Genomic DNA, 17106 nt, shown 5'->3' with positions numbered 1-17106 from the left:
CACTGCAGCATTATTTACAATAGCCAAGATACGGAAGCAACCTAAGTGTCCATCGATAGGTGAAAAGATAAAGAAGACGTGGTATACATATATATATATTATACACACACACAATGGAATATTACTCAGCCATAAAAAATTAAAATCTTGCCATTTGTGACAACATGGATGACCTAGAGGGTATTAGACTGAAATAAGTCAGACAAAGAAAAATACTGCATGATTTCTCTTATATGTGGAATCTAAAAAAACAAAACAAATGAACAAACATAATAAAACAGAAACAGACTCATAGATACAGAAAACTAAAAGCTGGTTGCCAGAGGGGAGGGGGTGGGGGGATGAAATAGGTGAGGGAGATTAAGAGGTACAAACTTCCAGTTACAAAATGAGTGAGTCGGGGGATGAAATGTACAGCATAGGAAACACAGTCAATAATGTAGTAATAATTTTGTATGGTAACAGATGATAACTAGACTTATCATGGTGATCATTCTGTAATGTATAGAAATATGGAATCACTACGTTGCATACTTAGAACTAACAGTTTTGTAGGTCAATTAAACTTCTATAACAATTAATTAATTAAAATAATTGATTTTTATCAGTTATAAGTATCTACTGGGGGTATTACTCTATGTTCAAGTTGCATAGAGATATACTTTGGATAGACACAAAAATAGTTAAATAATATGGATGGTCATACAGTTATAAGCTACCATTTCATTTCATATTTCAAATATATGGCACCATGGTAAAATAATAGTTTAATGTGGCCTGAGTGGCCACAGAAAGGCTTTATAGTAAAAGTGTAATTTGTATATATAAAATAGATAACCAACAAGGTCCTACTGTAGAGCACAGGGGACTATACTCAATATTTTGTAATAACCTACAAGGGAAAAGAATCTGATAAAGAATATAAATATAACAATCACTGTGCTGTACACCTGAAGCTAACACAACATTGTAAATCAACTATACTTCAATTAAAAAATTAAAAGTATAATTTGATCTGGATCCCCAAGGACTGGGGAGAATTCAGAGAGGAGAGGAGTGAATTGGTCACTCCATCAGGAACCTGGATGTGGAAGTTTCAGACATAATTAGGAAGCAAGGACAATAAGCTAAACGTGCCAATCACGCAGTATGAGGATGCGCTATTGGAAATAAATTAGGGATATTGTGGAAGGATTAAATATGGGGATAATGGTTTCAGAATTTATCCTAGAGGCAGAAAGAAGCCATTAAAGGTTTCTCAATGAAGAGAGTGAACCAGTATTAAGGTCAGTACTGTATCCTGGGCACTAGTCTAGATCTGGCCAGGCTACAGTGACCTTTATCCTTGACTGGGCTCTGCAAGCCATTCCCAGAATGCCTGTCTTCCTCCTACTTACCTGCAGTCATCCTGCAGGCAGTCACAAGAGGCAGGGCGCAGGGATTAGAGGCACTATTTTCACATCTGTATTCTCAGCTCATCACTGTTTAAAGCATACGCTCTTGGAAAAGAGTGTGAAATGCTGTGTTCTAGCCCTACCCTCTGGGATGGAGCCCAGGAATCTGGGAACAAACACTGCCTAGGAAAACTAGCATCTGGTGAAATCCTAGATTTAAGAACAGCTGGACATGGGAAGTTAAGAAATCTGCAGCACCAGGTGCTCTCATCCACTCTCAGTCCCATGACTGGGAGTCAAAGGTTCTGCTCACAAAAAGATAATTCAACTTTGAAATTTTAATAAATAGGGATTTAAAAGCCTTCTTGTCATTTAGGTTACCTGTATCTCTCTGACTGCCCTTTCTTCCAGTTCCTTCTTTTTCAAACCCCTCAAATTTGCTCGCTCTTCTCTCTGATTGACTTGGCCGTTTGGATTTGGAGTATTTAGAGGGCTTCACAAGCCTATAGGAGGATATCTTGTGTTCACTTTGTATGGCATGAACCACAATAGTATCGCTTTCCAACGAATCACGAAATCTGAAGGGAAAAAAAATTATTTGCAATCATCACCAGTTTAATCATGCTGCATGATTATTACATAATAAAATAAGATCACAATGTACTATGCTGATAAATGATAGCATTATATCACACTGGATCCAAAATTCAACCATGAATTCCACTACCAACCCAACAAGGATGTAGTGGAATTTGAATAGGACTTGGTTAAAGAGCAAGTAGAATTTTCTTCTTAATGAAAATACTAAACATCTCATTATAAACAGTATAATACCATTGTTTTGATAGTATAAAGAGTCAAAAATTTTCAGACAGACTACAGTTTAAAGGTAAATGGATTATATCAAACTCTGAGGAAATGTAATTCATCTTCCTATCTATTATCTCATTTATTATATATAATATTTCATATATTACATACACGATAGATAACAGGTGGTGATACATGTATGTACATATTACCCTATTTGTCTCTATAAAAAACATTAAGCTCAGGAGTCTGTACTACTCTCCAGTTCAACTTTCTCTCATAGCTCACAGACATCTATCTTTTAAAAGTTCTTCATCAATTTAATTGTTGTTATTTTTGGCTGGTTCACAATTATTTCCTCATCTTTTTATGTCTAAGTTGATTTATAGATTCAATGTAATTCCAATCAAAATCCTACGTTTTGTCGTGAAAGTTGACAAACTTATTCTGTGCAAAGGACCTAAGCAATATTGAAGGTGAAGAACAATCCAGAGGGTTCATAATATCAGATGTCAAGAATAATTAAGGTCTTGTGACACTAGCGCAAAAACAGACAGGGCAATGGAATAAAATGAAGAGTTTAGAAACAGACCCACATATATGTGGTTACCAGATTTTTGACAAAAGCATCACTACAATCTAGTAAGGAAAGGATGGTCTTTTCAGCGAATGACAGTGGGCCAACTGGATATCCATATAGAAACAAAAGACACTTGATCTCTATCTTACACCACCCACAAAAATTACCCAAGATAGATAATGGCAAAACAGTAGAGCTTCTAGAAGAAAACAGAATTATATCATGAATTGGGAATAGGCAAAGATTCCTTAACTACAACATAAAAGCACTAACCATAAAAAGTTAGTGAAAATATTGATAAATTGCAAAGGAAAACACTGATAAACTAAACTTTATTAAAATGAAAAATTTCTGTTCAAAAAGACACTATAATGAGGATGAAAAGACAAGCCTCAGAGTAGAGCAAGATATTTTACATGCATGCATACACACACATAGATATGTCATATATACATGTGTATGACGAGACTCATCCAGAATATATAACTCCCACAACCCAATTTTTAAATGAACAAAAGACTTGAGCAAAGCCCTAACAAAAAAGAATATAAATATAACCAGTAAGTATAGGAAAAGCGACTAAAAATCGTCACTCATCTGGAAAATGCCAATTTAAATCACACTGAGACACTACTACAGAATAGCTGAAATTTAAAGAGCTGACAATGCCCAGTGACGGCAAGCATGAGTGTTATGGGTTGAATTGTGTCTCCCCCAAAGAATATGAAGTCCTAACCCCCCAGGTACCTCAGAATATGACCTTATCTGGAAATAAGGTCTTAACAGAGGTAATCAAGTTAAAATGAGATCATTAGGGTGGATCCTAATCCAACATGACTGATGTCCTCATAAAAGGAGAAAAGTTGGACAAGCACAGAGGCAATATTATACGAAGAGACACAGAGAGAACACCATGTGAAGACAGAAAATTTAGAGTGATGCATCTACAAGCTAAGAAACACCAAAGATTGCTGGCCAAGCCACCAGAAGCTCAGAAAAAGGCATGGAACAGATTCTCCCTCCCAGCTCTCAAAAGAAACCAATTTAGTCAACACTTCGATTTTGGACTTCCGGTCTCCAGAATTATCAGATAATAAATGTCTGTTATTGTAAGCCAGCCTGTCTGTGGTACTTTGTTATGGAAGCCCTAGAAAATGAATACAATGGGAATCAATTGGAATTCTCATACATTGATGATCAGAGTATAAATAAATTGAGCCATTTTGGAGAACTGTTTGTCAGTGTCTAATAAAGCTAAACATGCTTAGAACCTACGGTCTAGCAGTTCCACTCCTGATTATATAGAAAACAGAAATAAGTGCTTACGTCCATCAAAAGACATGCACAAGAATGTCAGCATTATTCATTGAAGCCAAAAAATAGGAACAACTCAAATATCAGCAGTTAAATGGATTAATAAATTGTGGTACAACCATTTAAAAGAATATTACAAAGCAATGAAAATGAATGAAGTACTGCTACCTGCATCAACATGGATAATCTTAGGCATGATACTGAATAAAGAAGCCAGATACAAAAGCGTTCATACTGCAGCTTTCCATGTATATGAAGTTCACAGACACAACTAATCTATGGTGATAAACATTCATCTTTGGAGAGTAAATATTTATCAGGAGGAGGCCACGAGGGAAATTTCTGGAGTGTTATAAAAGTTCTTTTATTTTTTTAATTTTTTTGAATTTTTATTTCTTTTTTTGGCTGTGTTGGGTCTTCGTTGCTGTGCTTGGGCTTTCTCTAGTTGTGGCAAGTGGGGGCTACTCTTCACTGCCGTGCACAGTCTTCTCATTGTGGGCTGCGGCTCGTGAGCTCTAGAGTGTAGGCTCAGTAATTGTGGTATGCAGGCTCAGCAGTTGTGGCGCACAGGCTTAGTTGCTCCGTGGCATATGTGATTTTCCTGGACCAGGGCTCGAACCCGTGTCCCCTGCATTGGCAGGTGGATTCTTAACCACTGCACCACCAGGGAAGCCCCCTTGGCTCTACTTTAATTTTGATTTTCTAATATATACATGCTCACATGTTAATTAGTTATAAAATAAATAGTTTGTTAAAAACCGAAAGTAAATATGTATGACATAATTCGGTTTGCAAAAAATTTTGCAGACTTAAACTAGGAAGGAGTGAGCTCAGGAAATCAGTAGCACTGACAAGAGGATTCCTTGAGATTTTAGGAGTTAGTAGGTACTTCAGGAGACCTCTTAATCTGACCACTTCAATAAAGCCACTGGGAACTACTTTCTTCAAATATATGCTCTCAAACATCTTAACTTGCAAGAAATATGGATCCTACCTATTCTGTAGCTTCATTAGGCCAAGCTGGTGTTTCTCTTTTTCCCAAGCTAATTCCTTTTCCACTCGTTGAATTTTATTAGCTGTTTTCCTGTCAATCTCAGCACGAATTTTGGAATCTAGATCAAAATCCTGCAGATAAGTAGATTTGTTCATCAAAATGGGTACCTTTATTGATGGACTTTATCAATCCTATTTCATACATAAATACAGATTTTTAAGGTTTGTCCTCAATTTTATGCTACATCATAACTGTCTCCTAAGTATCATAAACTCTCTCATTCTAGAAAAAGAAACATACTTTTGATTTTACTGTCACAAAATATGGAGAAAAGTTCCCAGAAATAATTAACAATGATGAAAATACAGTTACCTATTAAAAGATTTTTCCCACAATAAAAAGAATGAATGCTAACAGAATATTTGGAGAGTTTAAACAGTTTAAAAAAGAGGAACTCTCTCCACCCCAGAATAACTACTATTACATAACCAGCAGGGCATAGGGTAAAAGTTCATGGCACTTGATCATTAGTTGAACCTTCCTTCCCATGTGACTCCCCACCTAGGAAAGACAGTAATGTCTTTGGTGTCTTCCGGATATAACCAAGTTCTGGTTGAATATCCCTCACCAAAGGGGCCATTTTCCCCATAAGGATACTTAGGGGCCTCGTGTTTCTTTCCTTCACTCCTGGAAAAATATCAGGGCCTTCATTCACACTGAATTGAGAGTAATTATTCTTTCCAGGTGTGTTGGTGCTTTAAATAATGGTGTATGTAAAATGCTTAGCCACAGAACTTACCTCAGTTGTTCTTTATTTTGAATTATGTAACCATATTCTGCAAGTGTCAACACTTTTCTTAGTAAAATAACAAACATCTTTTAACCATTATAAGTTAGTTTTTTAACCAATATAATGAGTTAATCATGATTTCACCACAGTTTTTTTTTTTAATATGAAATTGGCTAAGTGCTTCTGGAATTATAGGACTGGGTAACCCATGGGTATAGTCAGGATAATAAATTCTGAGCTTTTATTTGATTAGGCTCCTGACAGTAATTCCATTTAAGATAATGTAAAAAGAATTAGGAAAAAAAGTTATCACTAGGAGGTAAATGGGGCTTTGCAACAAGTCACAGAAGAAAAAAATTTAATACAATATTAGCTTAAACAATTTGGTGATTGTCCCCATAGCTACAACTATACTAAGTCATCTTTTAGAAACTTTGTGGATGAACCAGGTACTATCTTTTCAATAGAGTTGATGAATTATGGAAAAGGAACCACAGAGAATCAAATTATATAGTATGTACCTATCCAACAGTTAAATATCTTGGCTAGGTATGGTAAGGATAACCAGGTTCAAACTTATATCTTATTACCAAAAAAATGTGAAGTAGCTAAATCCAGAAATAAACTTTGTGTAAAGAGGCTCATCTACATCCAAACCAAGTTGCATGACAAGTTCTACAGTAGTTTAGTTGCTGCCAACACACTGACCGACCAGACAAGGGAAATTTAAAGATGGTTTTAAGTGTTCCTACTTGTTGGCAAAATAGCAGCCTCAATTCAGAAATAGCATATGTTAAAATTAAAATCAAATTTATTTTAGGCTTACTGTCCGTTTAAACTGCATATGTTTTGGTAATTCTTCATTCATCTGTAGTAGTTTCTGTAATTGATTCCTTAAAGCTTTGATTCGTTCTCTCTTCTCAGCCTTGATTTCTTCCCCTTCTTTCATTAACTTGTCATGTTCTCTTTTTCTTCTGGCATTCTCAATACTGAAAACAGAAATTTTAAAAGGTAACAGGTTAAAGAGAGAGAAACAGCAGAGAAAATTAGTATTTAATAATTTGGAAATTCATTTAACTTGGTCAGCTTTGGTAAAATGTTGGTGTGTTTTGCAAAAGCCCAGTCCTATTAGGTATTGATCAAAAATTCCCATACCTGTAGGCTTTAGGATCTTCAATATCTTCTGGAATTGGCTCTGTTTCTATTCCAAACTGTAGGAAAAGGAGTAAAAGCTTAGCTCCTTTAAATTGCATATTTACCTTAAAATATCTAATAAGTAGTAAATTGAGGGGTTTTCTCTGCTAATTTCTAACAACTGTAGGCCTGTAAAGTATTGTCACAAAAAATAAACTAGGGAAAAAAACATATTTGTTTCTACTTCATTTAAAGAGGTATGTAGAAAAAGAAAATCACATGTATGCAAAATGTTAATATCACCATACTCCCCTCCAAAATACGAATTAGTAATATTCATGTGTTACTAACAAAAAATACACCAAAAAAATCCTCTAGATCATTTATTTTAAAGTACTGTTTTTTTAGCATATTCCTTTCATACATGCTTTGATTCCCACCACAATACCTCATGTGTATACAAGGAAAAAGTTTATGTATATTTTTAAAATTTTAAGTGTTTCACTTGATCTTATCACAGATATTCAGTGAGAAATACACAGAATACTATAATCCCTCTCCTTGAGAAAGAAAGATATGAAATCAGAAATATGACTCTCCCTTTAGAAAGGAAATCAGTTTAAATTAAGAAGTACTATGAAATAAATCACTTAAAAGTACTTTGTTTATTCAGGTGCTGTGCTGAAAAATGTCTTAGGCTGTTAAAGAACAGGATTTATAACCCAGTGAATGAAACAAAAAGTCCTAGTTTGCTAGCTAACCAGTTCTTAAGTAAAACTGAACTTATTTTCTATTCTCTTCATAGCACATAGGTCTCTGTTTAGCTATCAGTTGTTGTGAAGAAATAAAGATTCTCTTTTGATCAAGTTGTTTTATTACAGTACTAGTCTTTATACACATAAAATATAAATCTACATTTATATAAAACAAGATTTGTGATTTTCATAAAGTGAAGTCATAAAACATGACCAATGTAAGAGACAAGTGATGGCTAATACATTTTAGTTACTATTAATCACTTAGGAAACAACTTGACTGAACTCTATTCTTTTATTGCTCAGAGTTAAGCCCCTTGCTTCTCCAATATCAGTTACAATTTCCAGGATTTGATACTGATATCAGCCAACTCTCTCCTGACCTCAGCTGTTTACAATAAATTTGAGTTAAACAAAGGTGCTTCCAAAGAGTTCCAAAACACCTGCCAATTGTTCTCAATCGTGACTGCACTCTAGAACCACGGGGGCTGGGGGGAGGGGTGACTTTTATAAAATACAGATGGTCCCTTACTTACAACGGTCAACTTGACGACTTTGCATTTGGTAGAAAGCATACTTCAAGTTTGGAATTTTGACCTTTTCCTGGCTAGGGACATGTGGCAGATCCACTCTCGTGATGCTGGGCAGCTGCTGCAGCCACAGCTCCCAGGCAGCCACATGATCATGAGGGTCAACAACCGGTACCCACATAACCATTCTGTTTCTCACTTTGAATACAGTATTCAACAAATTATGAGACAGTCAACACTTTATTATAAAATAGGCTTTGTGGTAGATGATTTTGCCCAAAAGTAGGCTAATGCAAGTGTTCTGAGCACGTTTAAGGTAGGCTAGGCTAAGCTGTGGTGTTTGGTAGGTTAGGTGTATTAAATGCATTTTCAACTTATGGTATTTTCAACTTCTGATGGGTTTATCAGGGCACAAGCCATCGTATCTCATGTTGAAGAATGTCTGTACTGATGCCTGGGCCTCACTTTCTGAGATTCTGATTTAACTGCTCAGGCATCTACAGTTTTAAGAGCTCTCCTGTGATTCTAAAATACAGTAAGAACCTCAGACCTATGCAGAGCTTAGTTTTTAATTTTATTTATTCAATTCTTTCTGATTTTGCCTTCTAAAACGCAGAGGCTGCTTCAGTGACTTCAGAAATATTTATTGCAGTCATAAATAAAAGGAGACCATTATACAAATGTGGAATGGATTTTTTCTATCCCATACGGGTTTCCATAGAGAGTTGGCACTAAGTAGAAAGATAAAGATTTTCTTCTTGTTCATACACTTTCCCTTCTGGAAAATCCCTCTTCCTTAGCTTGACCTCATTAGACAGCAGTTCATTCTCCAAATTTTGCTGCTATTAATAGAAATGAAAATTTCCCTGCTCAAATCTTCCCTACATTCTTTGCATATTCTTTTGAAGCAGGCTACCTGTTAAATAGGAAGCCAATGTGTTCACAGGAATTTTAACTTTGGTCTAATACAATCCCTTATTCTTTAGAAGCAATTCTAACAGTTATTAATCATTTTATCCAAAGGAACCATTTTTTTATTGAAGTATAATTGTTTTACAATGTTGTGTTAGTTTCTGCTGTACAACAAAGTAAATCAGCTATATGTATACATATATTCCCTCCCTCTTGGACCTCCCTCCCACCCTTCCCCCCATCCCACCCATCTAGGTCATTACAGAGCACAGAGCTGAGCTCCCTGTGCTATACAGCAGGTTCCCACTAGCTATCTATTTTACACATGGTAGTGTATATATGTCAATCCTAACCTCCCATTTCATCCTACCCTCCCCTTCCCCCTCTGTGTGCACATGTCTGTTCTCTACATCCTTGTCTCTATTCCTGCCCTGCAAATAGGTTCATCTGTACCATTTTTCTAGATTCCACATATATGCATTAATATACAATATTTGTTTTTCTCTTTCTGACTTACTTCACTCCGTATGACAGACTCTAGGTCCATCCACATCTCTACAAATGACCCAATTTCATCACTTTTTATGGCTGAGTAATACTCCATTGTATATATGTACCACATCTTCTTTATCCATTTATCTGTTGTTGGACATTTAGGTTATTTCCATGTCCTGGATATTGTAAATAGTGTTGCAATGAACATTGGGGTACATGTGTTCTTTTGAATTATGTTTTTCTCAGGGTATATGTCCGGTAGTGGGATTTCTGGGTCATATGGTAGTTCTATTTTTAGCTTTTTAAGAAACATCCATACTGTTCTCCATAGTGACTGTATCAATGTGCACGAGGGTTCCCTTTTCTCCACACCCTCTCCAGCATTTATTGTTTGTAGATTTTTGACAATAGCCATTCTGACTGGTGTGAGGTGATACCTCATTGTAGTTTTGATTTGCATTTCTCTAATAATTAGTGATGTTGAGCAGCTTTTCATGTGCTTCTTGGCCATCTCTATGTCTTCTTTGGAGAAATGTCTATTTAAGTCTTCTGCCCGTTTTTTGATTGTTTGTTGTTTTGTTTTGTTTTCTTTTTTGATATTGAGCTCCATGAGTTGTTTGTATATTTTGGAGATTAATCCTTTGTCCGTTGCTTTATTTGCAAATATTTCCTCCCACTCTGAGAGCTTTCTTTTCGTCTTGTTTATGGTTTCCTTTGCTGTGCAAAAGCTTTTAAGTTTCATTAGGTCCCATTTGTTTATTTTTGTTTTTATTTTCATTACTCTAGGAGGTGGGTCAAAAAAGATCTTGCTATGGTTTATGTCAGAGTGTTTTTTCTGTTTTCCTCTAAGAGTTTTATAGTGTCCAGTCTTAAATTTAGGTCTTTAATCCATTTTGAGTTTATTTTCGTGTATGGTGTTAGGGAGTGTTCTCATTTCATTCTTTTACATGTAGCTGTCTAGTTTTCCCAGCACCACTTACTGAAGAGGCTCTCTTTTCTCCATTGTATATTCTTGCCTCCTTTGTCATAGATTAGGTGACCATAGGGGTGTGGGTTTATCTCTGGGCTTTCTATCCTGCACCATTGAGCTATATTTCTGTTTTTGTGCCAGTACCATACTGTCTTGATTACTGTAACTTTGTAGTATAGTCTGAAGTCAGGGAGCCTGATTCCTCCAGCTCTAATTTCCTTTCTCAAGATTGCTTTGGCTATTTGGGGTCTTGTGTTTCCACACAAACTGTAAAATTTTTTGTTCTAATTCTATGAAGAATGCCATTGGTAATTTGATAGGGATTGCACTGAACCTGTAGATTGCTTTGGGTAGTATAGTCATTTTCACAATGTTGATTCTTCCAATCCAAGAACATGGTATATTTCTCCATCTGTTTGTGTCATCTTTCTTTCATTGGTGTTTTATAGTTCTCTGAGTACAAGTCTTTTGCTTCCTTAGGTAGGTTTATTCCTAGGTATTTTATTCTTTCTGTTGTGATAGTAAATGGGATTGCTTCCTTAATTTCTCTTTCTGATCTTTCACTGTTAGTGTACAGGAATGCGAAAGACTTCTGTGAATTTTGTATCCTGCACCTTTACCAAATTCACTGATTAGCTCTAGTAGTTTTCTGGTGCTGTCTTTAGGATTTTCTATGTATAGTATCATGTCATCTACAAACAGCGACAGTTTTAATTCTTTTCCAATTTGTATTGCTTTTATTTCTTTTTCTTCTCTGACTGGGCTTGGCTAGGAGTTCCAAAACTATGTTGAATAAGAGTGGTGAGAATGGGCATCCTTGTCTTATTCCTGATCTTAGAGGAAATGCTTTCAGCTTTTCACCATTGAGAATGATGTTTGCAATGGGTTTATTCATATATGGCCTTTTTATGTTGAGGTAGGTTCCCTCTATGCCCACTTTCTGGAGAGTTTTTATCATAAATAGGTGTTGAATTTTGTCAAAAGCTTTTCTGCATCTATTGAGATGATAATATGGTTTTTATTCTTTAATTTGTTAACATGAATATTAACATTGATTGATTTTGCATATATTGAAGAATCCTTGCATTCCTGGGATAAATCCCCCTTGATCATGGTGTTGATACTTTAATGTGTTGTTGGATTCTGTTTGCTAGTATTTTGTTGAGGATTTTTGCATCTATGTTCATCAGTGATATCGGTCTGTAATTTTCTTTTTTGTGATACCTTGTCTGGTTTTGATATCAGGATGATGGTGGCCTTGTAGAACGAGTTTGGGAGTGTTCCTCCCTCTGCAATTTTTTGGAAGAGTTTGAGAAGGATAGATGTTAGCTCTTCTCTCCAAAGGAACCATTTTGATAATAGAAAATTTAGGTCTTGTGATAGGGAAAAGGGATATAATTTGGGGATTCAAACCCTCAATCTTCATTACAAAGCCAATAATGTATTCTGTTTAAGAATACAATAATTTACCTGAATCTTTGAGGAAACTCTCATATTCTAATACTAAAGATAATAATATTTTTACAACCCCTTTCAAAGGTACAAGTTATGGTATACATCCCACATATGCCTCCTCAATAAGCAAATGAATAAATAAAATGCAAAATATATCAGAAAAAAGTTGGGCATCTTGAAAACAAAAAAACTTTGTGAAAGTGATGAAGACAGAAAAATTGACAGTCTTTTTAATAGAGGGACTTCTACACCTTTAGTAATAAGGTGAATTCAACATCTTTCATATTTGATAACAGAGGCACCAGAAAGGCAAAATTATAATACTGGTAGGAAGATGACACTGCAAGGTATTTGCATCTAAATAGTTTCATTTTTAAAGAATATGAATATTTTAACATCACAATATTAAAATAAAGTTATTATTATTAGTCAGTTACATACCCTGGGAGATGGAACCTTGGCTTTCATCACTTTCTTTAACTCAAATTCAGAAAAAATGTTGAAAACAAAGATATTACTGTCTGCTCCAGCAGTCACCAAGAAACGGTCATCAAAGCTAGTGGAGATGGCTTTAATGCATCCATAATTATTGTCATGCATACTGAAGTGCCAGTAGTCCTCCATATTGGTCAATGAAGGATCATTCTTATTTAGGATATAGACTCGAATTGCTCCATTTTGCATTCCACAAAACATCATTTCTTGGTTAATGCTATGAAACACAAGGAAAGTAAATCGTTCTTCACATTAATCTGAAAATGTTTAATTGTAAGTTAATTGAAAAATGACTAAAGTTTTAAAAACAAAGATGTTATGGAGTAAATTGTGTCCCCACAAAATTCATATGCTGAAGCCCTAACAAACTATGGCAGCTCTAGCAAACTAATACAAAAGAGTAGAAGGAGAAAAAGACAATTTGAAATTTGGAGCTATTATATTCAGTCTTCAAAAGAATGACCAGGATATAAGCATATATCCTTTAATTATTAAAGAACTAATTATTAAAGGACTAATGATTCAATTAGTGATCTTTCCAGAATCATTGTAACCCAGAACTTTCATTATCTGACTGTGCAGTAGCATCTTCCTAAGTAACAGAAAGAAAATCCACACAATTGAACTGTGTGATAAATTCTGACAGAATATTTGATAGAAGGGATTGAAGCAGTTCCAGGAATAGCTTAGATTCTACTTTAGTCACTTGATTTATTTAACTAAACATTGTTTGAGTACTCCTCCATTTGGACAGATCTTTAAAACTGACAACATTAATGATGGACAAAAACAGACAGTAATGGGATATAGTTGTTTTAAAGCTTTCTGAAATTCTGGTCACCTGAAAGTGATAGTTGTGATGGGATTATCCTCTGTATCCTCAAGAAGACGGAAATCAAAGGGTTCATCTTTCTTTTCTGTGATATCACTGCTTTTATCATATGGGGGAAACTCACAGTGATACAGAAAACCAGAATCATAGCCACCCTGGAAAAGAGATAAATAACATACAAGGTAGTACCTGAATATAAAAAACCTGTGACCACATGAGGAGTTTTTGATTATTTCAAATTTTAACACATAAAATAGGTGTCTTAAAACATATACTTTTGTATGATTTCTATGGTTACAGATGGAGATGCTTTATAAACCCTATTAATCATTTATATGCAACTATATAATTATAAAAATAAAACACCTTACAATGATTTGTTCCTACTTAAAAGACAATACAAGAGGGACTTCCCTGGTGGTCTAGTGGTTAAGAATCCTTCTCCTAATGCAGGGGACGCGGGTTCGATCCCTTGTTGGGGAACTAGGATCCACATGCCACGGGGCAACTAAGCCCGTGCACCTCAACTAGAGAGCCCATGCACCCACAACTACAGAGCCCATGCACTCTGGAGCCCACGCGCTGCAACTACTGAGCTCGTGTGCCACAAGGAAGAGCCCATGCACTACAATGAAAGATTCCACATGCTGCAACAAAGATCTGACACAGCCAAAATAAATAAATAAAAATAAATATTAAAAAAAAGACAATACATGAGAGATATCGTTTCTATCTATATACTGAATTCCATTTTATTTTAAGGATTATTCGGCATAAGCAGTATTTAACAATAGAGTTATGTAGATCATGGTTTTCAGAGATTTCCAGTCCAGGAGATTTTTTTTCTCCCTAAGGCAACTGCCAGTTCTGAAAGTGGCAGCTGAGAGGTTAAGAAATTGAGCAGAGCAATCTGTAGTGTCATGGGCTTAGGGAAAGACAAAGAATTCCCAGAGTCCTCCAAGAAGAAGGAGCCATTGTAAACTCACCTTCCACTGGGCTTCCCACTGCAACCCTGGAGGACTATATCCCACACGTATGGATAAACCAGAAATAGACTGGCCCTCGTAGGAAGTAAAACCTAATTTCAAGTCATCTCAATCACTGACTGGATGAAACTGATCTAGGATTTTTAGTTGCTTTCCAGAACTAAAAATAAATTTCAGGAGACAACAGCAATATACAGAGACTCAAGCTGATGCTACAGTTTTTGACAGACAAGAGCCAGCGTTCAATTATAAAAAAAAAAAAAAAAAAAGCTAGGTATACTAACAAAGAAAAGTCTTGATTGAAAATCAAAAGAAAAAACAGACCAAAGAAACAAAAGTACAAGAAATAGTGATAGAGGTGTTTTCAAAATGGACTTCAAAATAACTCTGATTAATATATTTAAGGCCTTTGAAGGCAATACAGAAAGAAGTCAACTAGGGTCTATAAAAAAGTAGATAATGGAAAAAATAATTCTAGAACTGAAAAATAAAATGACAAATATTAGAATTCAATAGATTGGTTTAAAAGCAACTAGACACAGCTAAAACTAGAGTTATGAAGCTGGAACAGAATCAGAAAAAATAGAGTAAGGCAGGAGAGAGAAAATACAGATGTAAAATTTTTTAAAAAGGAGTGTAAGATCTACATGGGACATAATGATAATGATTAATATACACAAAATTAGAATCCCACAAGAAGAGACTAAAAAGATGGACCAGAAGCAGTACTGTGGTCGATAAATGTCTGAGAATTTTCTAAAAACTGAATACAAATGTATTGAAGTACAAGAAATGCAATGACCCACAAGGAAGATATGTGAAGAATTTACACCTTTTAACATTACACCATAAAACTCCCAGAAGAGAGCATAAGCAAAACATTCTCTGACATAAATCATACCAATGTTTTCTTAGGTCAGTCTCCCAAGGTGACAGAAATAAAAACAAAAATAAACAAATGGGACCTAATCAAACTTACAAGCTTTTGCACAGCAAAGGAAACCATTTAAAAAAAAAAGACAACCTATGGAATGGGAGAAAATATTTGCAAATGATGTGGCAGACAAGGGCTTAATCTCCAAAATATACAAACAGCTCATACAACTCAACAACAAAAAAACAAACAACCCAATCAAAAAATGGGCAGAAGACCTAAATAGACATTTCTCCAAAGAAGACATACAGATGGCTAGCAGGCACATAAAAAGATGCTCAACGTCACTAATCACTAGAGAAATGCAAATCAAAACTACAATGAGGTACCACCTCACACCTGTCAGAATGGCCATCATTAAAAGTCTACGAATAACAAATGCTAGAGAGGGTGTAGAGAAAAGGGAACCCTCCTACACTGTTGGTGGAAATGTAAGTTGGGGCAGCCACTATGGAAAACAGTATGGAGGTTGCTCAGAAAACTAAAAATATAATTACCATATGATCCAGCAATCCCACTCCTGGGCATACACACAGACAATACTATAATTCAAAAGATACATGCACCTCTATGTTCATAGCAGCACTATTCGCAATAGCCCAAACATGGAAACAACCTAAATGTCCACTGACAGATGAATGGATAAAGAAGATGTGGTACATATACACAATGGAATACTACTCAGCCATAAAAAGAATGAAATAATGCCATTTACAGCAACATGGATGAAACTAGAGATTATCATACTAACTGAAGTCAAAAAAAGAAAGACAAATACCATATGATATCACTTATATGTGGAATCTAAAATATGGCACAAATGAACCTAGCTACAAAACAGAAACAGACTCACAGACATAGAGTTCAGACTTGTAGTTGCCAAGGGGGAGAAGGGTGGGAGAGGGAAGGACTGGGCGTGTTGGATTAGCAGATGTAAACTATTATATATAGGATGGATAAACAACAAGGTTCTACTGTATAGCACAGGGAACTATATTCAATATCCTGTGATAAACCATAATGGAAAAGAATATGAAAAAAAAAGCCTGCATGTATATAACTGAGTCACATTGCTGTACAGCAGAGACTGGCACAACACTGTAAATCAACTGTACTTCAATAAAAAAAATAAAGAAGTTACACCTTTTAACACAAAATCTTCAAAGCAACAAGAGAAAAAAAGATGCATAGGTAACAAAAAATAACAATAAAAAGATGTACATAGGGCTTCCCTGGTAGCGCAGTGGTTAAGAATCCGCCTGCCAATGCAGGGGACACAGGTTTGATCCCTGGTCCGGGAAGATCCCACATGCCGTGGAGCAACAGAGCAACTAAGCTCGTGCACCACAACTACTGAGCCTGTGCTCTAGAGCCCGCAAGCCACAACTACTGAGCCTGCGTGCCACAACTACTGAAGCCCACGCACCTAGAGGATATGCTCTGCAACAGAGAAGCTACCACAATGAGAAGCCTGCGCACCGCAATGAAGAGTAGCCCCCGCACAGCTACAAAAACCCAATGTAGCCAAAAATAAATTTAAAAAAAAAGATATAGATGGCAGAATGGAAGACAAAAGATGATAAGATATCAAAGTTTTAAAAAGAAAATATACAGAAGAACTAAAAGTTTTAAAGGCAAAATAGGCACAAGGCAAAAAAAACCCCCAAACTTATATATACATATATGTGTGTGTGTGTGTATGTATATATATATATATATATATATA

At 35.6% G+C, this 17106-nt stretch overlaps 1 protein-coding gene across 1 annotated transcript in view; it reads right to left on the bottom strand.

Moving 5' to 3' along the window:
• CFAP44 (cilia and flagella associated protein 44) overlaps nt 1–17106 on the bottom strand; it is a 127246-nt gene that overhangs the window by 43375 nt on the left and 66765 nt on the right. Inside the window, exons 17-22 of the mRNA XM_024735411.1 lie at nt 13470–13615; nt 12575–12845; nt 7038–7093; nt 6709–6871; nt 5093–5223; nt 1776–1972 (exon numbers count right to left, since the gene is read on the bottom strand). Coding sequence (XP_024591179.1) covers nt 1776–1972; nt 5093–5223; nt 6709–6871; nt 7038–7093; nt 12575–12845; nt 13470–13615 — 964 coding nt within the window. The remainder of the gene's footprint in view (nt 1–1775; nt 1973–5092; nt 5224–6708; nt 6872–7037; nt 7094–12574; nt 12846–13469; nt 13616–17106) is intronic.

Source organism: Neophocaena asiaeorientalis, unplaced genomic scaffold (genome assembly GCF_003031525.2).
Source record: "Neophocaena asiaeorientalis asiaeorientalis breed wild unplaced genomic scaffold, Neophocaena_asiaeorientalis_V1.1 scaffold136, whole genome shotgun sequence".
In the NCBI taxonomy this organism is placed as follows: Eukaryota; Metazoa; Chordata; class Mammalia; order Artiodactyla; family Phocoenidae; genus Neophocaena; species Neophocaena asiaeorientalis.
Note: the sequence above shows the minus strand (reverse complement) of the source record. Positions and strands in the feature narration are given on the sequence as shown.